This window comes from Drosophila serrata, unplaced genomic scaffold (genome assembly GCF_035046125.1).
Source record: "Drosophila serrata isolate PLE 108 unplaced genomic scaffold, ASM3504612v1 contig_184, whole genome shotgun sequence".
Taxonomy (NCBI): domain Eukaryota; kingdom Metazoa; phylum Arthropoda; class Insecta; order Diptera; family Drosophilidae; genus Drosophila; species Drosophila serrata.
Genome location: NW_028257082.1, coordinates 1,345,384 through 1,373,049, shown reverse-complemented (window position 1 = coordinate 1,373,049; position 27,666 = coordinate 1,345,384). Strand labels below are relative to the sequence as shown.

The 27,666-nt window shown below is 40.1% G+C and overlaps 9 protein-coding genes across 19 annotated transcripts; 4 read left to right on the top strand and 5 right to left on the bottom strand.

Moving 5' to 3' along the window:
• The first annotated feature begins 498 nt into the window (after window positions 1-498).
• LOC110191519 (uncharacterized) lies at window positions 499-1,803 on the top strand. The gene is made up of 4 exons (XM_086827875.1): window positions 499-687; window positions 779-972; window positions 1,029-1,108; window positions 1,164-1,803. The coding sequence occupies exons 1-4, from the start codon at window positions 571-573 to the stop codon at window positions 1,478-1,480; spliced, it is 708 nt and encodes a 235-aa protein (XP_086684001.1). The 5' UTR covers window positions 499-570; the 3' UTR covers window positions 1,481-1,803.
• alpha-Catr (alpha-catenin related) lies at window positions 1,483-6,290 on the bottom strand. 2 transcript variants are annotated; one of them, XM_020962334.2, is made up of 6 exons: window positions 5,836-6,290; window positions 5,485-5,665; window positions 3,932-5,427; window positions 3,537-3,857; window positions 3,278-3,484; window positions 1,483-2,843 (listed from the first exon to the last, which is right to left on the bottom strand). In XM_020962334.2, the coding sequence occupies exons 1-6, from the start codon at window positions 5,863-5,865 to the stop codon at window positions 2,718-2,720; spliced, it is 2,361 nt and encodes a 786-aa protein (XP_020817993.2). In that variant the 5' UTR covers window positions 5,866-6,290; the 3' UTR covers window positions 1,483-2,717. The 2 variants fall into 2 exon arrangements, with proteins under 2 accessions (XP_020817993.2, XP_086683972.1); XM_086827846.1 differs by lacking the exon at window positions 3,278-3,484 and having other exon boundaries at window positions 5,836-6,255.
• A 3,433-nt stretch (window positions 6,291-9,723) lies between these two features.
• thoc5 (THO complex subunit 5) lies at window positions 9,724-13,079 on the bottom strand. Its single transcript, XM_020962339.2, has 6 exons — window positions 12,897-13,079; window positions 12,066-12,839; window positions 11,886-12,001; window positions 11,740-11,827; window positions 11,148-11,675; window positions 9,724-11,080 (listed from the first exon to the last, which is right to left on the bottom strand). Exons 1-6 carry the CDS (start codon window positions 13,053-13,055, stop codon window positions 10,838-10,840), a joined length of 1,908 nt encoding a protein of 635 aa, XP_020817998.2. The 5' UTR covers window positions 13,056-13,079; the 3' UTR covers window positions 9,724-10,837.
• On the top strand, window positions 9,967-10,822 carry LOC110191514 (uncharacterized protein C6orf136 homolog). Its single transcript, XM_020962381.2, has one exon. It carries the CDS (start codon window positions 9,967-9,969, stop codon window positions 10,738-10,740), a length of 774 nt encoding a protein of 257 aa, XP_020818040.1. The 3' UTR covers window positions 10,741-10,822.
• LOC110191495 (heme A synthase COX15) lies at window positions 13,073-14,643 on the top strand. The gene is made up of 4 exons (XM_020962360.2): window positions 13,073-13,307; window positions 13,387-13,489; window positions 13,546-13,678; window positions 13,741-14,643. The coding sequence occupies exons 1-4, from the start codon at window positions 13,215-13,217 to the stop codon at window positions 14,597-14,599; spliced, it is 1,188 nt and encodes a 395-aa protein (XP_020818019.1). The 5' UTR covers window positions 13,073-13,214; the 3' UTR covers window positions 14,600-14,643.
• Window positions 14,644-14,705: 62 nt separating this feature from the next.
• LOC110191500 (stomatin like 2) lies at window positions 14,706-18,029 on the bottom strand. 4 transcript variants are annotated; one of them, XM_086827856.1, is made up of 8 exons: window positions 17,928-18,029; window positions 17,751-17,807; window positions 17,568-17,684; window positions 17,301-17,508; window positions 17,048-17,247; window positions 16,846-16,990; window positions 16,668-16,783; window positions 14,706-15,020 (listed from the first exon to the last, which is right to left on the bottom strand). In XM_086827856.1, exons 2-8 carry the CDS (start codon window positions 17,790-17,792, stop codon window positions 14,733-14,735), a joined length of 1,116 nt encoding a protein of 371 aa, XP_086683982.1. In that variant the 5' UTR covers window positions 17,793-17,807; window positions 17,928-18,029; the 3' UTR covers window positions 14,706-14,732. The 4 variants fall into 4 exon arrangements, with proteins under 4 accessions (XP_086683982.1, XP_020818025.1, XP_086683983.1 ...); XM_020962366.2 differs by having other exon boundaries at window positions 17,751-17,930; XM_086827857.1 differs by lacking the exons at window positions 16,668-16,783; window positions 16,846-16,990; window positions 17,048-17,247; ... (2 more) ...; window positions 17,751-17,807; window positions 17,928-18,029 and adding an exon at window positions 15,747-16,644.
• Window positions 18,030-18,867: 838 nt separating this feature from the next.
• Window positions 18,868-20,701, top strand: Orcokinin (orcokinin). Of its 2 annotated transcripts, XM_020962395.2 has the most exons (4): window positions 18,868-19,124; window positions 19,248-19,293; window positions 20,045-20,081; window positions 20,268-20,701. In XM_020962395.2, exons 1-4 carry the CDS (start codon window positions 19,056-19,058, stop codon window positions 20,524-20,526), a joined length of 411 nt encoding a protein of 136 aa, XP_020818054.2. In that variant the 5' UTR covers window positions 18,868-19,055; the 3' UTR covers window positions 20,527-20,701. The 2 variants fall into 2 exon arrangements, with proteins under 2 accessions (XP_020818054.2, XP_020818055.2); XM_020962396.2 differs by lacking the exons at window positions 20,045-20,081; window positions 20,268-20,701 and adding an exon at window positions 19,528-19,896 and having other exon boundaries at window positions 18,968-19,124.
• Window positions 20,696-24,952, bottom strand: Galphas (G protein alpha s subunit). 6 transcript variants are annotated; one of them, XM_020962361.2, is made up of 9 exons: window positions 24,839-24,952; window positions 22,811-23,303; window positions 22,640-22,736; window positions 22,454-22,574; window positions 21,875-22,003; window positions 21,613-21,792; window positions 21,395-21,519; window positions 21,115-21,197; window positions 20,696-21,046 (listed from the first exon to the last, which is right to left on the bottom strand). In XM_020962361.2, exons 2-9 carry the CDS (start codon window positions 23,093-23,095, stop codon window positions 20,900-20,902), a joined length of 1,167 nt encoding a protein of 388 aa, XP_020818020.1. In that variant the 5' UTR covers window positions 23,096-23,303; window positions 24,839-24,952; the 3' UTR covers window positions 20,696-20,899. The 6 variants fall into 6 exon arrangements, with proteins under 6 accessions (XP_020818020.1, XP_020818021.1, XP_086683988.1 ...); XM_020962362.2 differs by having other exon boundaries at window positions 21,115-21,188; XM_086827862.1 differs by having other exon boundaries at window positions 21,115-21,188; window positions 24,619-24,866.
• A 102-nt stretch (window positions 24,953-25,054) lies between these two features.
• Window positions 25,055-27,486, bottom strand: Taldo (transaldolase). The gene is made up of 3 exons (XM_020962373.2): window positions 27,382-27,486; window positions 26,716-26,839; window positions 25,055-26,556 (listed from the first exon to the last, which is right to left on the bottom strand). Exons 1-3 carry the CDS (start codon window positions 27,476-27,478, stop codon window positions 25,782-25,784), a joined length of 996 nt encoding a protein of 331 aa, XP_020818032.1. The 5' UTR covers window positions 27,479-27,486; the 3' UTR covers window positions 25,055-25,781.
• Between the last annotated feature and the right edge of the window lie 180 nt (window positions 27,487-27,666).

Below are 27,666 nucleotides of genomic sequence, written 5' to 3'. Positions count from 1 at the left end.
CTTAAGTACCCTTACACAGATGAGGTACTCGGATTTCTGTGAAATGTTGGTTTAAGTTCCGTTTTCTTTATTAAAAAACAAAAAATAGGGGGTTTGGCAACTTAAAAGGTCAATTCGGTTTTATATATATATAATCAAGAACTGCCTATATATTGACTTCCGACTTTAATAAAAAGTAATTAAACGAAATTATAATCACTGATCTTATGTAATTGTATGAAAATATATCAAAATAAATGGCATAGGGTACCTGGTTTTAGCTACGTTTCCGGCTACACTGTGTTACTGATAACATAAAGAAATAATCTCTATACAAAGGCCGATCGTAAACTTTTTTTATTTGTTTTGGCATCAGGCTTATAGATCAAGCATTTATAAAAATATATTATTTTATTGTTATTTATTTTGATAAGAGTAATCTTCTCCACAGAGGCCGATGTGTGTGCTGGTTTTCTTATAATTCAAGGTAGCAGAATTTTCTTAACAATTTACATTAAACTTGGCACAGTCAGTTCTTTAACTTCAGCTTTTCCCACGCTAAACAACACAACCAAATGTGAGAAAATTTGCATGGGTCAGGTAAATCTGAGGCTTTTACGTGCCACAGCCGTCTCAGTTTTGGAGTGCTCGTTCAGAACGTCGAACATGGGGCTTGCGGCTTGCATATGCACCAAAGTTCTGCAACTTGCAAGTATCTTTTCAAGTTCATACAACTATAGGTGACCTCATTTGGATATTAAAATAAGTTTAATCCAGTTTTGCCTAATCTTTTTAACAGATTGCAACAGTGGCATCTTTGATAGTGAAAAGGCTGTCGGACAAACACTCGGAGAGAGTCTTATTCAGCAATAAGAAGCAGTCCAGGGAATGGACCTTGCTCAATAGCATTTCCTGGACAAAGGAAAGCGATGATTTTGGCACACTTACATTTGTGGGATACACCTTTATTGCTGCAGTTCTGCTTCTCACAAGGTAAAAGTGCAAAGTTACTTGTCGATAATTGTTACTTTCAAATGATTTATTTTCAGGATAATTGATCAAACCTCGAACTATAGCACCTGCGAAATAGCTCTACTTATGTGTGGCGTTTTGTTTTTTACAATAGAGGGTAAGACTCACTGCATAACTATTGTACATCTATGTGATAAATAAAAATTTTCCAGGACTTCTTATATTCTTCACTGTGGAACAACTGCCGCAGGACCTCTTAGTTTATGCCTACTCGCTGGGAGGGCTCTGCTTTGCCTGCGCTGCATTGTTTGCCCTGGACCTGATGCTCTTTCAGAATTTGCTGAAGTTGAAGAATTCCACGGCGCAGACGGAACAATCAAAGGACTCCTCAACAGTGGCCTTGAAAGTTTACACCGTATCGGAGGAGCAGCCAAAAAAGAGTTGCTGCAGTAATAGATCTTCCACCCAGATGATAAATACCCAGATGGTGAATGAAACCGAAAGGAAATACTTGAGAACAGATTTATAGAATTTTGTTTGTTTTCATAAGACTCCTTCTTCTAAATTTATTTTATATTGAAAAACATCAATTTACATATCTGCATGGTTCACATTACCTTTATTGCCGTTAATTTTTTCGAATGTAGAGTGAAACAAAATATGCATTTAAAGATCGTGCTGTTAAGAACAACTAATTTGAATTTGTATGTTTAATAAATTGTTTGTTATACCCTTGCAGAGAGTATTAGTCTGCGAATGAGACAGTTCCGACCCTATAAAAACTATATATTCTTGATCAGCATCAAACGGCAAATCTATGTAACCATGTAAGAAATAAATACATTTTTTGAATTTTTTTTTTTAATTTTATAAGGGGTTACATCGTTAAAAAAATTTTCAGTTTTTTTTTTTAATTTTAAATGAAGTATGCAGATTTATTGGGCTCACAAATACTTGCATAGGACAGCTTTCCTAATTAAAATTAATGCTCTTTTGGCTTAGTTATGAGTTTTTTAAAGTTTGATTTGTTGAACAAATTGTCATATAAAAATATAAATAAATCCACTCAAAGAATGGTATTATACTTTCAGTTAGAAGCTTGTAACACCGTGAAGGAGTCATTTCCGACCCTAGAATCCATATAGATTGTTGATCAGCATTAACAGCTGAGTCGATCTAGCCATCTCCGGTTGAAAAATAAATTTTCGGATTTTTTTCAAAATTTAAAAATTTTATAAGGGGTTACATCATTAAAATTGCCAAAAATTGGCAAAAATTTCAATTTTTAAAAATGTTAAATGAAGTATGCAGATTTATTAGCCTAACAAAAACTTTCATTGGAAAGCTTTCAGAATTAAAATTAATGCTCTTTTTGCTTAGTTATGAGATTTTGAAACTTAAATTTATTAATAAAAAAAATCATATGCAATATCATATAAAAACAGTGATTTCCAAGTAGGAGATAAATTCCGATTCGCAATTAAAATAATAAATTGACACTTTAATGCTTTTTTGGACAAGTTATCTATTAACAAACTGCAAGGGTATACAAACTTCCGCTTCTCGAAGTTAGCTTCCTTTTTTGTTTTTGTTTGACATTAATCAACGCTAGAAGCGGTTCCAACTAATCCACAGAATTAAATGTATTAAGAATACTAACAGTGTACACCATAATAATAGTAATAAAAAGTTGAGGCTCAGAACAATAAAAATGATACCCTCGTCCTCCGTGCATCTCCCTTGGCTCTTCGAGCCATCCCGTAATGTCACATGCTCCCCTCGCTGCTGCTCGTTGTTCCTTTGGAGTCGCACATTCCACCGGCGACGTTGTCGTCGCCTCGAACTGCTCCCGACGTGAGTCCTCCGGTTATCCCAGTTAAATTTAGTTTGTACTGCAAATGTATAAGTTTGTAATTACCATCACAACTTTAAATCATTAATTAAATAAAAAACATTTAAGCAAAAACGCAGGCATGGAAAAGATTTTTAAAAAGCTAGGTTCGGTTAGGTTGGTCCTGATTGGGAATGGACAGTGGTCTTGGCTCTATAAGAATGAACAATAGCTTAGAAATGGATGGGAAGGTAGGAAGCGGATGGTAAGGAAGTCTCTACAGGAAGTCCATAAATTTGTTCTTCTCCACGAAGAAGAATATATCCGTTGCGAACTAAAATATAAAGACTTAAATCATACCTGTGTTATAATGCATGCTTTAATATCACAGTAAAACTATAAACCTCATATAATACACATCGAACATTTAGATAAAATATATCTCAGCTACGTATAGGTGATGGCCCGATAGCGGCTGTTCTTAGCTCTATTTACCTTATTTGCGCACTCAAAGCACTTCGATACTACTTTATTAATAACGTTCATAAGGTTTTTTGTTTCTCTGATGACATGATCGACCTTCACAAAAGTGGCAGCTTTACCAACCGTGTGATCTTTGACTGTAAATTGAAGTGCTTGGACAAAAGTCGGCACTCTATCTAAAATGTTAAGGAGATCCTTTTTGTTGTCACTAGCTGGAACCTAAACAAATCCTTTAATTTTGACTGGCCGGAAGAAATGTTACAACAGTTACCTGGTATGAAAAGTGACGGAGGACCTTGTAAAGTCGATTCGCCTCCTCCGCAAAATATTCGGCTTGAGTAAACAAATCCTGAGTTGTTCTTAGAGAACCATTGCCTTTTGTAAACTGATACATTAGGAAAGCCATCGCTGACATGTTTTTAGCTCTCTTTAATATGTCGTTGTCGTCGGACAAGTCTTCACTCCATTTTGATTGATATGTGCTTAGATCTCCATTGTTTTTGCCTTCGAGGCCAGAATACTCGACCATTTCTCCATCTTCTGTTGCAGGTACACCGGATTTTGATAGTTTATCTGTTGTGGTTTCACATTTCTGGTAGAGGGAATTCAAGAGTTTTGTCCAGTTTTTTTTTTTCAGGAGAAGATGGAATTTGGATAGCTACTTACCTCAGTTTCGGGTTCTCTGTCGCCCTTAGTTGTATTAATTGATACTAGAATCTTCTTCGCAATCATAGATATCTCGTTTGTCAGCCACTTCCACATGTCCGAAAAGGACTCAAAGTTCTCGTTGGCCGCACTGCTATTCGAGTACTTCCACAGGATCTTGGCAGCAATAAAGACCTGCGGCCCGTAGATTCGCAAATTGATGGCCAGACACTTGGCCTGGACCTGCAGCTTTTCCGTAGGTGCAATGTGCTGCAACAGCTTGCAGATGTCAAAGATGTGGTCGCAGCAGTCGTGGAACTTTGTGGACCGTTGATTCAGATTGTCGATGTCGTAGTTCGTTGCCAGGACGTGGAACGACTTGACCAGCTTGGAGCAGATCTTCAGCGACTCGTTAAAGTCCTCGATTTGGCTTGATACCGAAATGACCAGCTGCTTGCATAGCTCCTCCAGGCTGCTCAGCATTCCTAGTTCGGGATCGCGACCTTTTAGCTGGACTCCCGCGGTCTCATGTTGATGCTGTTCCTTCATGATCGTGTTGAGATACAGATCGAACTCCAGCTTGCAGTTGTCGCAGTAGGACAGTATGTTTTTTCGATGGTTGTGACTGATGTACGGGGAGTCGGTGAAGTCGTGGGCCTTCTCAAACAGCTTCTCGAACGCCACCGACAGCTCCTCTCGTAGGTCCAGGCTCTCGGCGCTCACATGCTTCCTGAAGTTGGTATTGTTCACCATGCGTCCCCCAGGGCCGCCCACAGCTGGGGCGAGGTTCTTTTCCGACTTCCAGTGATCGTCGTCCAGGAAATTAAAATACGCGTCGGAGTTGTTATTCCCCTCGTTGTTGCTCTCGTAGTAGTTCATCTGGTACTTGTACCTTTTTATGAGGTTCACAATGCGCTTTATTGTCGTGTATATGCTCTCATTCTCGTAATTCGGGTTGCTGGCCTGCTTGTCGAACGGCATGTGCTTCGTCGTATCGAAGATGCTGTCCTTGACAACGAAGTGGATGAGGTCCATGGCCCGTCTTATCTGGCAGAACACGGTGTCGCGGTTCTCCTTAACGATCACGCAATCGCTATGGATCAAGCTGTTCTTCGAGGACGTCAGTAGGATGGCAATGGACTTCTCCAGGATCTGACGGGCCGAGAACATCTGCGCCCGCCGCCGCTCCTCCTTAAAGGAGTTGCGGTGATGACCTGTGAGGTAAGCTAATTCGATCATCTCCGTACCGAAAACGGAGAATGCACGAACGAACTCGGTGAAGTTCATTACCGATTCCAGCTTCTCCAGACTCTCGGATGCACGTTTCTTGGCAGTTAAGAGCTTCTTCACCACAATAATGTCGACCAGTAAAAGGATTCGCGTAACAGAGGAGAGAAGGGATCGCGCCGCCAAGATAATGGCGCCGTAGTCCTTTAGGGGCTCAATGTGGTGTCGTAGCTCCATGCCACCCCCCAGTCCCAGTGGCGATATATCACAAAGGTGTTCAATCGATTTTCCTGCGAAGCAACAATTTAAATTCGAAAGTCAATTATTAAATCGATTCTTTAACTCACCAGCGTCCCTGGCTTCCTTGGCCGCCTCGTACATATCCCCCTTTATGTCAATATTTTCCTCGGCAATTATCTCGCCAATAGTTATAAATCGCTCTACGGCGATGTTCAGCAAGTGTCCAATGTTCCCAAAAGTGGACATGATTTGCTCGTTATCCATATCACGAACTCGAAAGCGTTGATTCTGGAAAAGAATGAATCAATCGCATTCGCACAGTGTGCGTTTAATTGCCAATCAATAACCGCAAATCGAAAAAGTAGGCGAGGCAACAGAAACTACACAGAGGGGACCCAGTAAGTTTCAATCGGCTCTACAGGGTCCTCTCCCTGAGCCTTAGCCGGTACGAGACTTACGTTTACAGTTGATTGGGTGATTCCGTACATTTTGGGAGAAGCCACAAGGAGTATATAGATATTATATTACAGTTCCACAAAGCGTATTTCAAGCATGTAACATTTTATTTACTCCGTATTGATTTTTCTCAATACTGAGGCTAGCAGAAACTAAATCACGTATTTGGCACTCATTAATACCTTCACCGATTAGTGCGTCATGCTACGCGAGGGTTTATAGGTTTAAGCTCAAATAAAAGTCGATTTTTCAGCGAATGAAAGCTCTTCAGCTTAAATTAGTATTATATAGCTAGGGTGTCTGTAAACAACGATGTGTTTACTTGTAGACTAATATATGTGTGTGCTCCCTCCCAGATTTGCGTGTGATTCGAGGAGCTTGTAACCGACTTGTCTGCGCAGAATTCCTGCGCATAAAAACCATGTAGTACTGCAAAATGCAACAGTTTCCCTATTACAAGATTATCGAGAGGCCTGGAGCGTATCGCCAGGATTCGATATACTTCCCCTTACCAGGGTTATTTTGGGAAAGTTTTTACATCTTCGGTGTTCTTATTTCTTAAAGTGTTATTCTTAATTTGCAATCTAAATTATGCATAAAAGTACACATACTAATGAATGTATTATAACATATTATAATTAAATCAGAAGTCATTTCAGACCCTATAAATCATATATTATCAACAGGCGAATCTTTCTGGCCGAAAAAAATTTGTTTCTGAAATTTCCAGTTTTTCGAAAAAAAAAAATTAGTTACTAACGACTAAAAATAATATAGTCAGAAGCTTAAAAGAAAGTGAAGGAGTCATTTCCGACCCTATAAGTCATATATATTATTGATCAGCATCAACAGGCGAATCTTTCTAGATGTATCTGGCCGAAAAAAATTTTTTTCAGAAATTTCCCATTTTTGTAAAAAAAGGAAAAAATTTGCAAAAATCGGCCAAAAATTCAGATTTTAAATGGAGTATGCAGTTTTGTTAGCCTGCTAAAAATTAACATACTGCCGCTTTCCGAATTGAAAGTAATGCGTTTTTGGCTTAGTTATGAAATTTGTAAATTTTGATTTGTCGAAAAATTTCTTATAAAAATATTGTTAATTTCGGTTAAAAAATGGTAATGGACCTTCAGTCAGAAGCTTAAAAGAAAGTGAAGGAGTCATTTCCGACCCTATAAATCATATATATTCGTGATGAGCATCAACAGGCGAATCTTTTAAGCCATCTCCGGCCGAAAAAAAAAATTTCCCATTTTTGTAAAAAAAGGAAAGGGGTTACATCATGAAAATTTGCAAAAATCGGCCAAAAATTCAGATTTTAAATGGAGTATGCAGTTTTGTTAGCCTGCTAAAAATTAACATACTGCCGCTTTCCGAATTGAAATTAATGCGTTTTTGGCTTAGTTATGAAATTTGTAAATTTTGATTTGTCGAAAAATTTCTTATAAAAATATTGTTAATTTCGGTTAAAAAATGGTAATGGACCTTCAGTCAGAAGCTTAAAAGAAAGTGAAGGAGTCATTTCCGACCCTATAAATCATATATATTCGTGATCAGCATCAACAGGCGAATCTTTTAAGCCATCTCCGACCGAAAAAAAAAATTTCCAGAAATTTCCCATTTTTGTAAAAAAAGGAAAGGGGTTACATCATGAAAATTTGCAAAAATCGGCCAAAAATTCACATTTTAAATGGAGTATGCAGTTTTGTTAACCTGCTAAAAATTAACATACTGCCGCTTTCCGAATTGAAATTAATGCGTTTTTGGCTTAGTTATGAAATTTGTAAATTTTGATTTGTCGAAAAATTTCTTATAAAAATATTGTTAATTTCGGTTAAAAAATGGTAATGGACCTTCAGTCAGAAGCTTAAAAGAAAGGGAAGGAGTCATTTCCGACCCTATAAATCATATATATTCGTGACCAGCATCAACAGGCGAATCTTTTAAGCCATCTCCGACCGAAAAAAAAAATTTCCAAAAATTTCCCATTTTTGTAAAAAAAGGAAAGGGGTTACATCATGAAAATTTGCAAAAATCGGCCAAAAATTCACATTTTAAATGGAGTATGCAGTTTTGTTAACCTGCTAAAAATTAACATACTGCCACTTTCCGAAATGAAATTAATGTGTTTTTGGCTTAGTTATGAAATTTGTAAATTTTGATTTGTCGAAAAATTTCTTATAAAAATATTGTTAATTTCGGTTAAAAAATGGTAATGGACCTTCAGTCAGAAGCTTAAAAGAAAGGGAAGGAGTCATTTCCGACCCTATAAATCATATATATTCGTGATCAGCATCAACAGGCGAATCTTTTAAGCCATCTCCGACCGAAAAAAAAAATTTCCAGAAATTTCCCATTTTTGTAAAAAAAGGAAAGGGGTTACATCATGAAAATTTGCAAAAATCGGCCAAAAATTCACATTTTAAATGGAGTATGCAGTTTTGTTAGCCTGCTAAAAATTAACATACTGCCGCTTTCCGAATTGAAAGTAATGCGTTTTTGGCTTAGTTATGAAATTTGTAAATTTTGATTTGTCGAAAAATTTCTTATAAAAATATTGTTAATTTCGGTTAAAAAATGGTAATGGACCTTCAGTCAGAAGCTTAAAAGAAAGTGAAGGAGTCATTTCCGACCCTATAAATCATATATATTCGTGATCAGCATCAACAGGCGAATCTTTTAAGCCATCTCCGACCGAAAAAAAAAATTTCCAGAAATTTCCCATTTTTGTAAAAAAAGGAAAGGGGTTACATCATGAAAATTTGCAAAAATCGGCCAAAAATTCACATTTTAAATGGAGTATGCAGTTTTGTTAACCTGCTAAAAATTAACATACTGCCACTTTCCGAAATGAAATTAATGTGTTTTTGGCTTAGTTATGAAATTTGTAAATTTTGATTTGTCGAAAAATTTCTTATAAAAATATTGTTAATTTCGGTTAAAAAATGGTAATGGACCTTCAGTCAGAAGCTTAAAAGAAAGGGAAGGAGTCATTTCCGACCCTATAAATCATATATATTCGTGACCAGCATCAACAGGCGAATCTTTTAAGCCATCTCCGACCGAAAAAAAAAAATTCCAAAAATTTCCCATTTTTGTAAAAAAAGGAAAGGGGTTACATCATGAAAATTTGCAAAAATCGGCCAAAAATTCACATTTTAAATGGAGTATGCAGTTTTGTTAACCTGCTAAAAATTAACATACTGCCACTTTCCGAAATGAAATTAATGTGTTTTTGGCTTAGTTATGAGATTTTCACATTTTGATTTGTCCATAAAATAAGCATATAAAAATATAGTTAATATCGATTAAAAATTGTATGGCAGCTTCAGTCAGAAGCTTAAAACTAAGTAAAGGAGTCATTTCCGACCCTATAAATCATATATATTATTGATCAGCAATTTTTCGAAAAAAAAGAAAGGGGTACATCATTAAAATTGGCAAAAATCACAATTTGAATGGAGTATGCAGATTTATTAACCTAACAAAATTAAAATTAATGCTTTTTTGGCTTAGTTATAAGATTTTTTAAACCATTTCTGATATAAAAATATATATAAAATTGGCTCAAAGAATATAATTATAGTTTTTGTCAAATGCTTCTAACGCTCTGAAGGAGTCATTTATTTAAATATTTATTTGAAACTATTGACAGCTTTTCTACTCTATATACGGTCACACGGTTAGGTATCTAGTGTTAACTAATCCAAAAGTTCTGGCGATTGCGGTTCAGTACTGCTATTTATTTCCAAAAAACCTGGCTTTAAAGAATAATTTCTTATGTTTGGTTTTAAAGAATTAAGAATTAGATAAACATTTTACTACTACAAATTTATCGCACTCCACTCATTTTACTTAATATTATTTGGCGACAATCGAGCCACAGTCACACTGTCGACCGACCATATGATTTTGTGCCGAACGTCTATCCAAATGTTGTTACCTAAACACGAGAACATACCCATATTGCGACTCTGGCAATAAACTAAAACTGCATAAAATAGGAGTCACAGAGCCCGAAATTCGACCGACAACGAATGGTCTGATCAATTTGTAGCCGACAAAAAGTTGTGGAGAGAAACCAAGCGATCTGGTTAATGAAGTATACATAATTCCTTGTCAGCGAGCTAGCTAAAATGATGCGAAATTTTGGAATGTTATCAATAAGAAGGAGCCACTGGTTGGCAACCAGGTGCATAAGGGAGCGTGCATTGGCTTGCGCCACGCGACTGCACGTGCCTGAGGCGGCAGGTTGTGAGCACAGCTTGTTTAATTGCCATCGAGTGGACAGCAGCATTAAACATAGCCGAAGTTTTCACGAAAACGCCAATGCGGTCAGTACAAACGACACCGGCAACATCCCGAAAGAAAACGAGAGGAAACCTGAAGACCTAGACCGGGCCTACGAAGTGCTGAGGAAAACCCTGCCCAAGTTGTTTGTGGAGCCACTCGACTATTCTATATACAGCCCGGGCCTAATCTTTCAGAACAACATCACAGGCAAGCACACTGTCGGACTGTACCACTACGTGAAACAGATTGCCATTCTGAGGACAGTGGGGCACCTGAAGTACGCCTACGTTAAATTCGAAGTACTCAAAATCACAAAACATCCCGATGATTACACGGTGCGCATACGGTGGCGGGTCAGAGGCATATCCGGCCTGAAGGTGATGTTCCAGTTCTGGAAGTACAAGATATGGCAGTTAAAGGAAGTGCTCAAGGACCAGGAGGCGTGGTACGATGGTTATTCCGTTTGTTATCTGGGCGACGATGGTCTGATTGCCAAGCATGTTGTTGACAAAGTGATGCCGGACGAGAGTCGGGAGTCGGTGGAAAATGCTTCTGCAGCAGCGCTTCCGCCTGGATCCTTGGCGGCGACCACTTCTCAGAAGATGAACTGCCAATGAAGTCATAACTAGCTTTACAAATGTTACTTATTTATTGTATTACTAAACGTAATAAACAGAAACTGTGAAATCCGTTTGGTAAGCCTGCACCTCTGAATTACTGCTTGAATGCGTACACCGAACCCTTCTTGATGTACTTATAGGGCCGGGCACGGCTCCGTTTCGAAAACGCACTGATGTATGGCTTTTCCTTGTTGTACTCAATGGTGCTTTGCATGGAGCCCTCGGTTTCCAGAAATATGTCGAAGCTGTATATGGTGCGGAAGAGCTGGGCATAGAGCAGACGCTCATTCGGACCCAACTGCTTGGGTTGCAACGAGTTTGTCCAGTATTCCATCATCTACGCGGCGAAATAAATAGGAATGTTAAAAGCTATGGAAATATTTTTGAAATCTAAAGATACCTACCTTAATGGCCGAATTATTCTGGGACGTATGACAGCCGTTCCAGTGCACGGTTAGGATCCAAAGGGGCATCTCCAGGGGATAGTTGCTCGGAATTCGGATAAAACATTCCATTTTGGCGGAGCTTCTGACAAATACTGCGCGGTAGGTGTTATATATAATGCCCCTGTCGTCTGACGAAATCTTCAACACGTCCGAATTCTGTGCCTGAAATTCTTCGTGTGTTATTGCCGTCCACTGGACAAGACTGCACGATAACCCGACCGGGTAGATATTTTCCCTTAAGGTAAACAAATCAATATCCTTGTAGGTGAGACCGCGAATTTGCTGACTCAAGCGCAGCCAGGAATTCCAACGCCTTTCGATGCGCGCTATGATCTCCCGGGTATTCTTGTTCAGATTACGCTCGAGCATAGAGCTATTGGTAGTTGAAATAAGGCACATGCTTTGCAGCCAGCAGAAGGGTTTTCCGTACTCCTTGTCCTCCAAATATCGCAGGCATTCCTCAGTTGTCAGATCTAAACTACCCAGCTGGAATACAACAACTTGGTTATGATACGATTGTGATATTTCACCTGAAAGCAAATGTAAATACCTCGTATTGAATGCCAGGAATCGGTATTTCATTTCCCATATCATTGGCGTACAAATGGCGCAAGAGATTGTCAATAAAATTAGTTTCGCTGGAAGGAAAATTTATGTTGAGATATTAAAGTACTCTTTGTTAAAATGACTTCTCACCCTTGGCTATTGCTAGTGCTGCTGGAAGAATTCACTTGTGCCCACACTGCGACGCACTTGATCAGCTCAAAGTAACGAATGAGCAAGATTAGCTGGTTTGACCCAGTGTTTCCGATCTAAAGAGTTGAATGAGTTAAAAAAGTGCATAATACTCCAAAATCTGTATTCCATTGTACGAACCGACAGCTTAATGTGAAGAGCATGGGGAGTTAATAAAGTATCCAAATCTTTTGGCTCTTCAATTTCGTTTTGTCCCTCCCGGCGCAAAGCTGTATCGCGCTTCTCGTTAAGCAATTCTTGCATTTGAGCTTCGCTTTCATAGCCCACCACCTCAACTGTGAAGGATAGATCATCCCTTGTCCTTTGCAACGATTGCAGGTTTATAAACGAAATGTAGAGCGGCTTTGGCAAATACTTGAATACGGCACTCAGCTTCCACTCCAAGTCAAGGGACAGCTGCAGGGCATCATGCAGGGGCTTTGTGGCGCCCAGCAAGGTGCGCAGGGCCGGCGAAAAAGAGGTGTACCTCTGCGTTTGACTGAGATTTTCCTGCAACAGTTCCTGCTTTGAGTTTAGCAGCGCGCTGTACTGCTTGTCGAGATCCTTCCTTAGCCGCAGTTCACACTCTAGACGGTGCACGTGCTTCTTGTGACTGGACAAATCCACCTTGGCACTCGCCATGTTCGGCAGCTGGCTGGCATACTCAGTGTCCGAAAGCAATTCCAAATCGGAGTCACGGCTCTTGAATTTCTGGCAGCGCACAATCTCCTTCTTCAAGTGGCTCACTTCGTACAGCAGATTCTGCAGCTGCAGCCTGCTCAGGTCCACACTGGACTTCTCCAAGTGCAGCTTATCCCGTCCATCCTTGATCTTCTGCTTAACTTCGCGGTTTGCGTGCTTGAGAGCTACGAACATCAGAGTGGCCGCCTTTCTTCCATCCTCCGTTGGCTGTCCCTGTTGATGGTAAAGCACTCATTATACATTGCACTCACAGATTAAACGGAGTCGTACTTTGGATTTCGCCAAATGAATACCCTCGAAGATCTTTTGCAGCTGCTCGAACTGCGTATTTAAAGTAGTTTCCATTCTGTTTGCAAAATTGTTTTCGAGCCGGTAATTTTTGTAGATGAGATGACGATAGTGTGCCCAGATTGCGCAAAGTTGTTCCATTCCCACAACGTCCCAGCATACCGTAACGAGGCGTTACGAGTGATCTTTGCGAAATATGTAACTGGCACACTACCTATTCCCGATGAACCACCGGTAGTGAAATTGGTTTTAAAAACAATAACATTAAGTTGAAATAGTTGTTATAAAGTATTAAGCACAATGCTACGAATGCTTCAGAAAAAAACTAGTCTCATAAAGCTTCTGGTGCCCGGACCCCGGCTGCACCAGACTGTTGCCCAAACAGCGATAAAGGTAGAAGTGCATTTGAGTGATTACATGCTGCGTCAAGATGATTGGGAATGATCAAACTAATAATCATCATATCTTATAGGAAATCCCTGCGATTAAGCCAATAAGTATCTCTAAGAGCGACAAAACCGTGGGCAAATGGTTTCTGGGAGTCAGCGGCATGGTGTTTGTGGCTGTCGGTCTAGGTATATGTGTACATTCATTTTTTAATGTTTTACTCTAACTTAATATTCCGTTCTAGGCGGCGTAACCCGGCTAACAGAATCCGGACTTTCCATGGTTACTTGGAAGCTAACGGGCGAACGAATGCCCAGAACGCAAGAGGAATGGGTACAAGAATTCACAAAGTATCAGCAATATCCAGAATATAAACTGTAGGTACTTTTCGCTACAATCCTGCCGGCACGACTTAATTGGAGTTTCTTCTTTTGCTTAGGAAAAACGTAAACATGACTGTCGACGAGTTCAAATTTATATTCATGATGGAGTACATCCACAGAATGTGGGGTCGTGCGATCGGCGGCTTTTTCCTTCTGCCTGCCGCTTACTTTTGGAAAAAAGGATACTTCTGTGCAAAGACCAAGAAAAGCGTGCTGTTGCTGGGCACGCTGATCGGTCTTCAAGGCCTTATGGGCTGGTACATGGTTAAGTCAGGCCTAGAGGACAGGTTTCAAGATCCCAACGACGTCCCTCGCGTTTCCCAGTACAGGCTGGCGTCCCACCTGGCAGCAGCGTTCGTTCTGTACGCCCTTTCGTTGTCCAAGGCCATGTCCATGCTGATGCCAGCCAACACATTTGTGATCCAGGCCAAGAACGCATTTAACATTAAAGGCCTTTCGCATCTCACGAAGGCAATGGTCCTCTTGACCGCCATTTCAGGAGCCTTTGTGGCCGGACTGGACGCTGGTCTAGTCTACAACTCCTTTCCCAAGATGGGCGACAAATGGATACCCGACGACATGTGGCAGTTCCAGCCGCTACAGAGAAATATAACTGAGAACCCAACGACAGTGCAGTTCAACCATCGCATCCTGGGCATTAGCACGGTGACGCTGACCACAGCCCTCTGGCTGGTCACCAGACGAATGCGGCTGCAGATGCCCAAGCGGGCCAACTGGGCCATTAACGCCGTGGTGGCGATGGCTTGGACACAAGCCACTCTGGGCGTAACAACTCTGCTTAACTATGTGCCCGTGCCTCTGGCGACCGCTCATCAGTCCGGATCGTTGATTCTGCTTAGCTTCGCCCTCTGGCTGTCGCATGAAGTTCGCCTGTTGAAATATCTACCGAAATAGTCTATTTGTGGCGGCGAATAAACAGTTGTTTGGTTTTCTAGAAACTGCTTTTATTAACTGCTAAATGCCGCGCCTGGTAGTTGGTAATAACGTAACGATGATGATGTAATAGCAACAATCTTTTTATTTAACCTTATTCAATATTCATTTTCACACTGCTCTTCTCCTCGTTTAACTGGTTGTACTCAGACGCATTGTTTGTGTTAAGGCAGGCGTTCATGGTTTTTACGTTCTCCGGAGACTTGATGCTGGCCTGGTTGGAGGTGGAGACGTGATTGTAAACCGCCAGGGCCTGAGCCACGAAAGTGTTGACATCGCCTGGATTGGAGGGCAAAATCATGGTGTTGTTCGTCTTGGCCAGCTTCTTGAATGCCCCAATGTATTGTTCGGCCAACGTTAGCGATGCTGCATTCTGTCCATCCTGCAATGAACACGAAAAAAAACATTTAAATTTTGCTTAGCGAAACATTTATAAAATATAAAAAGAATATGTAGATAAATCGGTTTCATCTGATGATTTGATTCAAGCAGAGCACAGAATTAGGCACTTTCGCAGGCTGTATTTTGGTGAACGCTGTCCAGAAGCGCAGTGTCTCATCCCCTCCGCCCGTTACCAACGATTCGTTGTCGGGACTGACGGCCAGATAAATCACGCGATGCGTGTGACCGGAAAGGCGGACCACCTGCTTCAGAGAGGGGTAGCGCCATACAATAACCTGCGGCTGGGAATACCCGTGCGTGGTGACCAACTCGGAGGTATTACGCGACCAAGCCAGGTTGCTGATCTGGGCACCGGTGTCTATGTATTGCACCATCTTGCCGGTAAGCACGTTCCAGAAGCGCAAATAACCGTCCGTGGTGCCGCCACCACTGGCAAGTAGGCCCGATTTGTGCGGCGACCAGGCTAAAGCCTTCACCACCGCCTTGTGCTCCTCGAAGGCATAGATGGGCTCTGGACTATTATCCGTCCACACCAAAAGCCTGTTGTCGTTGCCACCGCTGGCCAAGTACTTAAGGGACGGTGACCACTCCAGGCCACAAACGCCGTTTACATGTCCCCGAAGGCACCGCGTAATATGCAGCGGTGGCGTGCGTACGTCCCGCTGCAGGATGGACCAGTCGTGGGAGCCACTGCTTAAATTATTACCTCGCCACGCCAGGGCGTTCACCCGCGCCGTATGCCCTCCCAACCGGTTGAGCTGCTTTTGCCGTCCGGCATCCCAGATGCTGACATGGCCACTTTGCGTGCCAATAGCTACCTCATGGGCGTCGCCGCCTCCGTTCCGCCAGCTGACCGCCGTTACCAGATTATCCTCCTGACTGAAGTCGCAAAGCCGCGTCACTTGGCCATCGACTGCATTCCACAAGTAAACTGAGTAGCCCAGGCCCACGGCCAAAATGTTATCCGATGACCAGTCGATGAGATTCAAGTAAAAATCATCCAGTAGCTCGGGGGCGTCGAGTATCTTGTACGGGACCCGCGAAAGCCTTCGGGTGGGCCTTTTAGCCGAGCAACTAAGCAGCCGCTGGCTTGGCTCGCTAACGGTTGCGAAAGGCACTCGCAGTGCCGGCAGTGAAGACTCACACTCATTTCTTTCTATCTGGTTTCCATATCGGTAAAGACGCGTGTTTTCTGTCACCTTGAAGTCGCCAGTCTCTGCATGAATCTTAGCGTTCACCTTACACTGATCGAGGGAGGCGATCTTCGTGCCCAGGTACTCGTTGCGCAGCAGACAGGCATAGGGAGAACTGTGGCACACCACCTTGTCGTTCTTTACTTGCAGCTCTGCATGATCTGGGTTCAGGTCGTTCGGCAATTCAAAATTTCGGGCGGCCTGACTGTTTGTCCTTTGGGGAATGCATCGCAGATCCAGTTGCTGCTTTCCCGCGTTACCGGAGCTGCTGGTGCCTGCCATCTGCTGCAGCAACCGTTGTTCATACTCCGGTTGGAACATTGCCGATTTTGAGTTTATGAAGTTTATGTAGTGTGTATAATGCTCACGAAAGATTTCAGGGGACAACCTGAGCTGGAACTGAAGTATTTATCCAGCTTACTCTAAGTACTCACCAGATTGGACAGAGACTTGGCAATGGCCAGTAGACTGCGGGCCCGGGCATCTGCCACGGCAATAATGGCAGCCGCTTCTCCGCTAGCCTTGTTAATGTGCTCCTGTCGCTCGGCCTCTGTTTAAAAGAAAACGACAGTTTCAGTACAAATCCTTATTTTTTCTATTGCTAGAGCAAACCCGATGCTAGGATCCTGGACTTTCGCTTGCCCTCTGCAATGTTAATTTCCGCCTCGCGTACACCTTCGGACTCCAAAATTGCCGCTCTCTTCCTCCTCTCTGCCTCCACCTGCATTTGCATCGCCTCGTGGACCCTCGTGGGCAGCTGAAACGGGAAATTTTTTGAAAAACAAGTGCAGACGCAAAGATGGATCGTACTCACTCGAATGTCACGGATCTCGTAACGCAAACAGGCGATGCCCCACGCCTCGCTGGCCTTGTTGATTGAGTCGACGATGCTGACGTTAAGCGACTCCCGCTCGCGAAACACCTTATCCAGCGACATCTTGCCCAGCTCTGACCTCATTGTCGTTTGTGCTAGCTGCGTTATGGCGAACTCCGGATCCTCCACGCCGTAGGAAGCTAAGCGGGTGATATAACCATAAAGCATATTTCGCAGATCACCACCCACATACCTCTATAGGGATCGATTATCCTCAAGTAAAGCACCCCATCGATGCTGAGCGTCACGTTGTCGGAGGTAATGGCACTCTGCTTCGGCACATCTATGGCGATCTCCTTCAGACTTTGCACATACTTGATTTTGTCTGCCACGGGAACCAAGACGTTCAGGCCGGGCTCAAGAATCCTATGAAAGCGGCCCATCCGCTCTACAACCCAGGCCTAGAAGCATAGCAAATATTGGAAAAATCCCAAATAGGAGACCTGCATATGAACAATACCTCTTGCTGGGGCACAAACATAACACACATGTTTATCGGTGTCGAAGCTTTTCCTCTTCGGGAGTGCGGCTGCAGGGTCGAAATCCATGAGCCGGCGAGCAAGAAATCTTGCTGCAACTACAATTAGGAGATTGTATAATGACAATGGCAATAAGAGTATGTGCACGGTGCAGTGAGACCTACCTGCGGAATCAATCTCCGAGAAGATAGCAGAAATCGTGACATTTCGCAATATATGTGCTGATTTTATAATTTAAGAAGAAAACATTATATTTCAAACAGGGTGATTCGTATCATTCGTAAAAGTCGATTAATTTATATTGAGGGTACTTCAAGCATGGAACATAGATATTCAATTACTTATTAAAAATTGTAAGTATCTGCTTCAATTTGGTTTACTTTTTTTGAAAATTTAAGGTGCTTTAACTAAATTTTATTCATAAATTGTAGACAATGACAATGAGCAAAGAGCAAGCATGTGAACTCTATTTGTGTTCCATTCCCACTCGTTTTTGATTGTTATGTGTGGCTCGCCCAAATTCATTTATTCAAATGGTTTTTATACCTTTGATAAGAGTTAAGATAATTTATTATATATTTTTTATACGGTTAAAGATTTTGAACAACTTAAAGTTTAAACTTTTTACGGTCCCTTTTTTCTGTTGTTTACACATGTGTATTGAAACGGCTATAATCGGACATCCATGAAATCTTTTTTTTTTTTAAATTTGACCAATTCGATAAGTAACGGATTTTTCGTACTTCATTAAAAATTTTCTATCTTCTTAAAAAAATGCATGAAAAATCTTTGATTAAAGTGAATTTTATAACATTATTTAGAAGAAATAGGATATATATATGTAGTATCTACTTTACTTTACAGCCTTGAAACTTAACTTTTAAAAACGAAAATATTATTTATATTATATATTACTTGAAATAAGAACTACAAATGAAATGAGATCTAGCCATAATGCGCAATTTTTAAATATTTTCTCAACCACAAAGTAAAAATACGTTACTTTCAAGTTAAATCCAAGTCTTATGCGGTTATTTAACTCAATTAAGCGCGAAATGACGACAGCAAAGGACACCAAAAGAGAACTCCAACTATATAAACTATATAAATGAAAATTAAATCTAATAAAATTGAGCATATGGTTTGAATGCACGTATGTTTGCTGAAATCTTGACACCACTCCGGGTCTGTTTGTCGGAGTATTTACCACAAATTGTTGGAAATATGGTGGCAAGTGACGCATTAAAAGCATAAAGGAAACCGCACAACTAAGCTGTTAATAATGGGTGCGCTCCTGTGGGTCTTTCAGCTGTCGCTGGTTATCTGCATCATATATTTTCCCCCACCCTGTTTAAGTACGAGGACTAAAATTGGATATAAAGCGAATCGCGGCCGAATAAAGCGCACAGTCTTCTTCAAAACTCCGGCGAGTATTGTTTCCCCCAAGTGCATCGACGACAACTGGAAATATGAATATTTTTATTGTTTTTGTGGTGGTATCGATGTTTTTAAACTTTATACAGGCCGCACCCAGCGTGGTAGGTACCTGTACTATCCAAACTTAAAGTGTATTTTAAAGTAGTTAAAGTAATTCAATGTGGAAAATGAAGGCTACCAAAGTTATAAATCAATTGTCTAAGTAAACCTTAATTTTTTTCTAGGATATTTCCAATGATGAATTATTGGATGGAAAATACCTGTGTGAAGGTAACCAGAATATTGATATTATTTTATAAGGACACAAGGTGTTTATTTCTGCAATTTAATATTTCGTTAAACATTTCATATAAGCCTTTTCTTAGTTCAGCATCTGAACCTTTGAAATGGGGATAACGAAAAATATGCTAAATAAATCTTTATCTGGAAATGTATAATTAAATTATATTCATTTTGTTTGTAAATAACACAATTAATTTTTGAATTTCTTATTATTTTAACCAGATATCTCAGCATTAAAACAATTTGGTTACGGGAACAGCGAAAGTTTACGAACAGGATTTTTTGACAACGATGACTTTTCACCGACATCGCCTTTTTTTAATGAGTTTTACAAGCTTTTTCTTCGAAATATGAGCATATTTCTTTCTAAAAACAAACATTTTGCGCGACAAGTGTCGAAACGCGGCTTAGACAGCATTGGTGGAGGACACTTGATTAAAAGGACTGAAAGTAGACAACTATTAACCGACTAAAAACCTTTCCTCTGACCGTATCGAATATCGTGTAAATAAGGAGCATGAATGGGACTTTATTTTATATATATATAAAATGATGTAGCTACTATTTGTTAATAAATTATTGCATTTATAATCGACTTTTATTTTTTAATTGTACAAACTATTACTACCCTCTAGCCAGCTGCCATTTATAAAGGAATTTGTAAATAACCGAAATCTAAATCTAAATCTTAAATCTTCTAAAAGTAAAAAATAATACAATATGCTCTTACCCTCATAAGCCGGCTCAAAGAAATACGATGGACCATTTATAGTTAGGTAAGTACGCCAGAATGGATATAAAAACTAAAAACCACAAGCCAAATAACAGTTGTACGTGAGTAGTCACACACATATCAACTATTCAAAATTAAACCGATGTTAAGGCATATCATATAACAGATCCATCTCTCCTTCCTAATTTACTATAATTGTTTGTTAAATACCTACACATTTCTTCTGTAGATTGATTTCCGCTGCAAATGGACAGACCGTCGTTTGCTACGAGTGTCAGTTGGATTACAAGGCCAAGTATAATGTGAAATCCTGCTTGGATCGGAGAATCGGTGGCAACAGCCATCACCGGGACATGGTGCCGTACCTGGTGAGAATGGACCCCATATACAGCAAGGACAGCGCCGCATGGGGCAGCAAGCTAAAGAGGAACTTTGACGAAATCGACAAGGCCTCGGCCAGCTTCAGCATATTAAACCAGCTTGTCTAGTGACGACAACTCCACCCTTGGACTTTCAGATTATAAATGCTCACGGATACGAATCGATCGCGTCACGCCTAAAATACTGCTTCATGTCAAGGGATTATATAGATAGTTTGTAAACAAAGCTCATCCTCATCTCACCTACTTTACTGAATGTGAATAAAACGATTCGTACTTGTTATTAACATGTTTATTTATTTATTCTTTAATGTTGAGTTTTTGTGAAAGGTCATACCAGATTCTAAATGCAGCGAATTTTTTGTTTTGTTTTAATCAAGGGACTATTTAAATACAAATTACATTTGATAATTATATTTAAAACAGTAAGTCATTAATATTTTTTTATTTACTTGCATTACGGCGATGGGGGGAGGATAACCTATAACAATTCATATTGACGAAGGTGCATCCTTTGAATAATGTCTCTGCAATCATTAAACACTCGCTTAATGTTCTCTGTGTCAACGGCGCATGTGAAATGTGGATAGCAATAGTGTTTACCGTCTCCGCTAGCGGTAGATATACGCTGCAATCGGAAATATCATTATATAAAGTAAAGCGAAACTAATATTTTAAAAACCCTTGTATATTTACCAGAAACTCGTCTCGTATGAAATATTTTGCTCGTATTACTTCTGGGTCGTCATTGGATTCCATTATTGCGTCACCTGTGTCGACAGCACATTTGAAATTAGACAAAAATATATTATCCATTAAATTTCTTAAGTTAATATGAATGCGTTTCAATTTTGAAGAAGGAATTTTGAGTCAAGTCATGGCCGAAGTCTTCCATTCGAATCGGATGCGCTTCCCAAATGTATTTGTTTAATGACTGCTAGGATGCTAGACTTTGCAGTTCTTCTATTTTACTTACTTGGCGTTTGGTATTTGTTAAACTCGGAGAAATATTCCGACAATTTACTTTTTCCAGCCTTAATTTTCTCTGCTAACAAATCTTGCTTATTTAAAAATAGTATAATAGAAATCGTGCGAAGCCATCTGTAAAAAAATATACAAAGAAAACAGGGGCGGTGTTAGTATATAGTGTTCATCAGTCACAAGTGCATTAATTATGCAAGAGTCACGTGTCACCTGTTGTTCCAAATACTCTTGAACAAATCCAAAGATTCTCGAAGTCGATTTTGGGTGGGATCTTCACGCAAAACCATGTTATAACTTGAGCACGCAGTTACGAATATAATAGCGGTTACATCATTAAAACATTGAATCCATTTCCTACGCTCGTCTCGCTGTCCTCCGACATCAAACATGCTACACACGTAGTACGATTGGGTAGGGGAGGTAAGGTACCGGTTAGCTCGAAATTAATTCAAACACTTTGACAAATACTCACTGAAAGTTTACTTTGTCAACTTGAAATCTTGTTTCAAATATTCCAGAAGTCAAAACACGGCACCGAAGAATATCCTGCTCATTAGGGGTATAGTTTGGATTCTTGATTGTGCTAACTCGGTCCAGGAAGCTTTAATACGTGAAATATAAGATGTATAAATAATGATTAAAATATTGTTTGGCAAGCTTGAGGTAGAAGCAATTACACGAGCTTAAAGAAGTCTAATATTGTACTAAAAATTAAAAGAATTATAGGCTACACATATTTATCAATGTGTTGACTGGGTTAAGAATTAATAGCTCAAGCAACAAGTACAGCGTTTTGTTTTCATAGAAATGTAAATCTAGACACACAGTTCAACTCAAAGGTTTTAGATGCATACTTTCAATCCAACCAGTAATCATAATCTTCGGCAATTGGTGCATTTCCAAGAAAAAACACACAGTTAAGCTATTAAAATAAGTGTGATGTACACGATTGCTTTCATGTTTCAGAGAGACTTTTAAGAATAAACTTCATTCGGACATTCGGCTACAAAAACATCGAAAGCTTTTGTTGAATAACGACGCCAATACTTACTATTTCGCACAATCGATTAATTGATACTCATTCGACCTTTCATAGGTTTGAAGAACACCCTTGTCTTTCCATAGTTCTTCTGTATGTTCATAAAATTCAGGAGGATAATTAAAGTCCGGACCTGTGTGGATATAAGAGAAGTTCATGAATTAGTAATAGAAGAATACGTAACTAAAATAAACTTACTAGATGCATAATCCTGAATGTACTCCACTCTGGGTTCATTTTCTTTCTTTTCTAAAGCTACAGGTGGATTAAGTGTGCTCATGGCTCCTGTAATAGTCTGCAGATAGACGAAGATTTTTATAGTTTCATACAAAATTTCGAAAAATCGATTACTACTCGGGGAAAACTTACCAAGATAGCGTCTCGAATATTCTTTTTAATATCATCAATTTTCTGTTTCTTCTCTGTTTCAGAAAATCCATCGACATGCAATATTCGCATCTGCTTGACTATAGTTGATTTGCCGGACTCACCGGCTCCAAGGAGGAGCAGCCTGTGCGTGGCCCTGTAGAGCTGTTTGTCCTTCTGCAACTGTCTAGATATTGCATCGCTCCGGCGCTTTTGGCTCTTCGAGTCCTCCGAGGAGTTCACATCCGACGACGACTGCTTCGAGGTGGGCGACCCAAAGCAACCCATCGCAGCCCACGGGGTCCACCAACACGTCGCACGGTTTTCCTGGTTCGCGTCGGGTGACTCGGCACCCCTTGTGTTTTCTCCGTTCTGCTCCAGTATAGCTGAGACTTTTCCGAGTTTTATACACAATGTCCTTATGTACAATTCACGGCTAGCGGATCCCAGTGGCACCACCGTTCAACTCAGCGCTTCCACTGATCTGAGCTGCAGGCTAGGCATTGAAAAAGTAGATAATAATGGTTAATAGTTTAAAAGATGTTCTTATAGAAGTTCGCACTTAGCCTGGATTGCAAGTTAGTATCAATCAACACTTTTTGCTATTAATACCAATGGTAAAGTTTAAATGGATCCGAAAGGAAACACATATACACATAAATAATGGGCCCTGAATTTGGCTTTGGCGACATTTCTGAAAGTTTGCCCGCCCACGAATGTCCCATGAGTCACGTCACTCTTAACTGGACCCCCAATTCGAATCCAAATCCGAAATCCATGCTAGCTCCCGTTATCGAGTGCAATCAAAATCAAAAATTACTCCACGCAACGCCCGTACCGATGCCCAAAGCCCGTTCCGAAAGCGTACATCCGACATTCTCGGGTCAGGCGAATTGGAATTCAGCAGCGTAGTGTAACAGGTGAAGAAGAGGGCGGGTGGAATTTTCGCGCATACAAAGGTGCAGGTACGCATGTACATACATATATATGTACATACATAGAGATACCAACATAATTTCATCTGCAGGCTCGTCTCGTAGCAGTTAAAATTCAGATGGCTGGGTTGTGAATATTTTTTGTATACACAGCCAGTTTTTTTTTTTTTTTGCGAAAATGTACGAATATTTTTGAGCGAACATTTTATTAAACTTTTAGTCAAATATGAATTTATTATATACACAAAAATGTATACATATACACATGCACGCGTAAAAGTATTTAATCTATTAATTATGGCTGTCTGTCTGTCCGATGTCCGAAAGAGTTGGACGAAGATATATCTTAACGGGCGAACGGATGTACATACATATGCAGATTTTTAATGTAAATATATGTACATATAAATTCATCGGGATCTAGCATGTACATATATTGCACAGATATGTGTACTCATCGTTGTGTATCTACTCGTATATACGTGCGTATGTATTCCGATATATATACAAGTTCTCGGGTTCGCATGTGTGAATGGATGGATGTACATAAATAAATGTATGTACATATATCAATATGTATGTGCTCCGCGCCTCCGAATATTTGCCATTTCTTTGACACTTTGGGAAACTATATTATACCACATATCTGATAGTATTTGGAATATTCATGCGCGAACGATTTTTCACTGATTTCAGGTTTAAGGACAGGCAGGACGACGTCAGGGACAGGAAGTCTTGCTCCGCGAATCACATCTTTGCGCGAATTGTCAGCTCAGCTTAGCTCAGTACAACGTACACTACGTGCATGTACGGGTATTGAGCTGTGCGCGAATTATTCCCTATGTTTGACAATGGTTATTGTTTACCGTGAATTACCGAACATTTTTATTCATGGGAGCAACTTCGGGCTAAAACTATAGGTGCACGATTCGGTTCTGTTAGGGGAGCCACTTTCGGAGGTGCAGAAAAAGCTAATTTGATCGCACTTGACACGACAGCGACCGTTTTTCAATAATCCCAATAATCATGATCAATGCGGGTTTGCACTGAATGAATTTGTTACTTAAAATTACTTTTAATACCAGTACTAACTCACTTTTTATATATTTTTTATTTTATGTATCAACCTAGGGCCTGCCAACTGCTGCTGCTGCTTCTGAGAGGGCTGCCAACTCTGCTTATTTACTTCACACCTTTAATAAACTTTTATACTGTTATACGGGGGTAGGAAGAATAACAAAACTATCTTAAAAATACTTATCTCATAAAAAGTATTTTTAATCTTCCTGCGAATTAAATAATATGACTAACGTTTTGTGATGCGCTTCAAGACATTTATTGTTCTTAAAATATCAACACTATAAGTTTTTTGTGAAAAGATCATATTAAAGCAATTGCAATTTTAATCAGTGAAAGCGTCATTTCCGACACTATAAATAATATATATTATTTATCAGCATCAACAGCTGAGTCGACCTAGCCATCTCCGGTTGAAAAATACATTTTCGGATTTTTTTCAAAATTTGCAAATTTTATAATTAAAATTGTCGAAAATTGGCAAAAATTTCAAATTTTTTAAATTTTAAATGAAGTATGCAGATTTATTAGCCTAACAAAAACTAGCATAGGACAGCTTTTCGCATTAAAATTAATGCTCTTTTGGCTTAGTTATGAGTTTTTCAAATTTTGGTTTGTTGAAAAATTTGTCATATAAAAATATATATAATATCGGTTCAAAGAATGGTATTATAGTTTTAGTCAGAAGTTTTTTTTTTAAATATTAAATTCAGTGATCATAATGGCAAAAAGAAAAATAAGATAAAGCATGTGATTGCCAAAAGTCATATACATACATTCCTATTCACAATTAAAAATAATTTATTAAGACATTTTTTTGTTGGCTTAGTTAAACTTTGGTTTCCCGAAGTTAGCTTCCTTTCTTGTTTAATTGTACGATTTATTAAAGGGTAAAATCGGATGTGTAAAAAAATGCTACACAATTATCCTCCACCAGCCAGCGGGAACCATCTGAGGAAACTCTACTTAAGATACGTTTTAATCAAGTTCTCCAGCTTAATAGTATCTACGGCGAACTTGCGAATGCCCTCCGAGAGCTTGTCGGTGGCCATGGCATCCTCATTGAGCAGCCAACGGAACTTGCTCTCGTCCACAGTTATCTTCTCGATGTCTTGCAGCTTGGCATTGCTTACAGACAGGTAGGTTGTGACCGACTCGGTCTCATTGCCCAGCTCCTTGAGAAGCGCCGGGCTAATAGTCAGCAAATCGCACCCGGCCAGGGCCTTGATCTCTCCCACATTCCTAAAGGAGGCGCCCATAACCAGGGTCTTGTAGCCGAACTTCTTGTAATAGTTGTAGATATTGGTGACGGAGATGACGCCTGGATCCTTTAGGGGCTCAAACTTCTTGGTTTCCGTATTGGCTACATACCAATCCAAGATCCTGCCCACGAAGGGGGAGATCAGCGTCACTCCAGCCTCGGCACAAGCTACAGCTTGAGCGAACGAAAACAGAAGGGTCAAGTTGCAGTGAACTCCGTGCTCGTTCTCCAGAATTTCAGCCGCCTTTATGCCCTCCCAGGTGGAGGCCAGCTTAATCAGGATTCGCTCCTTGCCGATTCCCTGAGCTTTGTATAGTTCAATCAGCTTCAGGGCCTTGGCCACACTCTTCTTGGTGTCGAAGGAGAGGCGAGCATCGATTTCAGTGGAAACCCGGCCAGGTACAACCTTGAGAATTTCCGTTCCGAACAGCACGCACAGGTAATCCATGGCCTCAGCAACTTGGTCAGTCACGGATCTGGAAAAAGTGAAGGGGAACAATTCAAATGTTTCCAAAAGTAAGCAATTAAATATAATATATATTTTGTGGAATACTCTTCGACATCACCCAAATTTATTATTATAATTTGAAGGTTCCCCAATACTAACATTTAAATTAAACGGAAGTATAACTTACCCTTTTGTTTTCCTAGCGTAATCCACTGCTTTCTGCACCAGAGGCTGGTACCGCTCCATGGAGGAAGCGGACAGAATAAGAGACGGATTGGTCGTGGCATCGGTGGGCTTGTATATGTTAATAGCTGAAGTAAAAAAGTTTGTGGTTTCTTATTACTTGAAACTTTATAATAATAACAGCGGTAATGACATTACAAGTTTTAGATTGCCTCCCAAAAACCTGTTGCACGATCGAGAACTTTTATTTCTCGATCGCGTGTCCCAAAATATCTTTGAACTTTTTGTTGTCTGAGCAGGTTTCGGAATCGAAACCTTATCACTGGGACAGGCCGTCGTAGCGGTCACATTTCTAACACACGTATGCACATAAGGTCAAACTAAAGTCAGTGCTGGGGCTTTTACTTTTCACTTCTATTTGATCTTCACATTAGCAGATAACAGTGCCTCCTACTGTAGGATCTCCGATTTCTTCTATGGTTTTACTTATCAGGTTCAATCTTCGTATATACAAAAGATACAACTGGACTGTACCAAGATAAAATTAATGGTTCTTTACCTCAATTCCGAACATACGCTTGAACTTTGAGATTCAGTCGCAGCTTACTTTCGTTTACTTGGAAATCGGATTCAGCCTATAGTATAGTATATAACTGGTGATGGTGTTTACCTTCAAAGTCGCCGGTGTCAGCCACAATTGTGGTAACTTGTTTAAGTTCGTGTAAAACCGACATTTTTAGCTTTTTAACCGAGCGATCGCTGTCCATGTCCCAACTGAAAGTGTGGCCGGGATTGAGCGGCGATTTATACCATGCAGCTCAGGAAATATACCGAGGCGGACTTCGTTTTTAAAAAATACCAAAATTATGTTAAAACGGTCTATAAAAAATATTTTTTTAAGCCAAAGCTTTTTGAACAAAAAATTATAGTTTACATTTGCATTATTACAACGATA

Bases quoted from the DNA above. Each gene is read 5' to 3' on its own strand.
- LOC110191519 (XM_086827875.1), top strand. From the start codon at position 571: ATGGGTCAGGTAAATCTGAGGCTTTTACGTGCCACAGCCGTCTCAGTT. The intron at 688-778 runs GCAAGTATCTTT...TCTTTTTAACAG, and splicing joins GCACCAAAGTTCTGCAACTT to ATTGCAACAGTGGCATCTTT. The intron at 973-1,028 runs GTAAAAGTGCAA...ATTTATTTTCAG, and splicing joins GCAGTTCTGCTTCTCACAAG to GATAATTGATCAAACCTCGA.
- alpha-Catr (XM_020962334.2), bottom strand. From the start codon at position 5,865: ATGTACGGAATCACCCAATCAACTGTAAAC. The intron at 5,428-5,484 runs GTGAGTTAAAGA...GTTGCTTCGCAG, and splicing joins CAAGGAAGCCAGGGACGCTG to GAAAATCGATTGAACACCTT. The intron at 2,844-3,277 runs GTAAATAGAGCT...ATACATTTGCAG, and splicing joins GCTTTGAGTGCGCAAATAAG to TACAAACTAAATTTAACTGG.
- LOC110191514 (XM_020962381.2), top strand. From the start codon at position 9,967: ATGATGCGAAATTTTGGAATGTTATCAATAAGAAGGAGCCACTGGTTG.
- thoc5 (XM_020962339.2), bottom strand. From the start codon at position 13,055: ATGGAACAACTTTGCGCAATCTGGGCACACTATCGTCATCTCATCTAC. The intron at 11,676-11,739 runs GTATTTACATTT...GTTGTATTCCAG, and splicing joins TTCCTGGCATTCAATACGAG to CTGGGTAGTTTAGATCTGAC. The intron at 11,081-11,147 runs GTAGGTATCTTT...TTCGCCGCGTAG, and splicing joins AGAATAATTCGGCCATTAAG to ATGATGGAATACTGGACAAA.
- LOC110191495 (XM_020962360.2), top strand. From the start codon at position 13,215: ATGCTACGAATGCTTCAGAAAAAAACTAGTCTCATAAAGCTTCTGGTG. The intron at 13,490-13,545 runs GTATATGTGTAC...ATTCCGTTCTAG, and splicing joins GTTTGTGGCTGTCGGTCTAG to GCGGCGTAACCCGGCTAACA. The intron at 13,679-13,740 runs GTAGGTACTTTT...TCTTTTGCTTAG, and splicing joins CAATATCCAGAATATAAACT to GAAAAACGTAAACATGACTG.
- LOC110191500 (XM_086827856.1), bottom strand. From the start codon at position 17,792: ATGTCACGATTTCTGCTATCTTCTCGGAGATTGATTCCGCAG. The intron at 17,509-17,567 runs GTATTGTTCATA...CTATGCTTCTAG, and splicing joins TGTTTGTGCCCCAGCAAGAG to GCCTGGGTTGTAGAGCGGAT. The intron at 16,991-17,047 runs GTGAGTACGATC...TTCCCGTTTCAG, and splicing joins ACGAGATCCGTGACATTCGA to CTGCCCACGAGGGTCCACGA.
- Orcokinin (XM_020962395.2), top strand. From the start codon at position 19,056: ATGAATATTTTTATTGTTTTTGTGGTGGTATCGATGTTTTTAAACTTT. The intron at 19,125-19,247 runs GTAGGTACCTGT...ATTTTTTTCTAG, and splicing joins TACAGGCCGCACCCAGCGTG to GATATTTCCAATGATGAATT. The intron at 20,082-20,267 runs GTAAGTACGCCA...TTTCTTCTGTAG, and splicing joins GATGGACCATTTATAGTTAG to ATTGATTTCCGCTGCAAATG.
- Galphas (XM_020962361.2), bottom strand. From the start codon at position 23,095: ATGGGTTGCTTTGGGTCGCCCACCTCGAAGCAGTCGTCGTCGGATGTG. The intron at 22,737-22,810 runs GTAAGTTTTCCC...GTCTATCTGCAG, and splicing joins ATATTCGAGACGCTATCTTG to ACTATTACAGGAGCCATGAG. The intron at 21,047-21,114 runs GTAAATATACAA...TTCCGATTGCAG, and splicing joins TCATACGAGACGAGTTTCTG to CGTATATCTACCGCTAGCGG.
- Taldo (XM_020962373.2), bottom strand. From the start codon at position 27,478: ATGGACAGCGATCGCTCGGTTAAAAAGCTAAAAATGTCGGTTTTACAC. The intron at 26,840-27,381 runs GTAAACACCATC...TTTTTACTTCAG, and splicing joins TGACACCGGCGACTTTGAAG to CTATTAACATATACAAGCCC. The intron at 26,557-26,715 runs GTAAGTTATACT...CACTTTTTCCAG, and splicing joins TACGCTAGGAAAACAAAAGG to ATCCGTGACTGACCAAGTTG.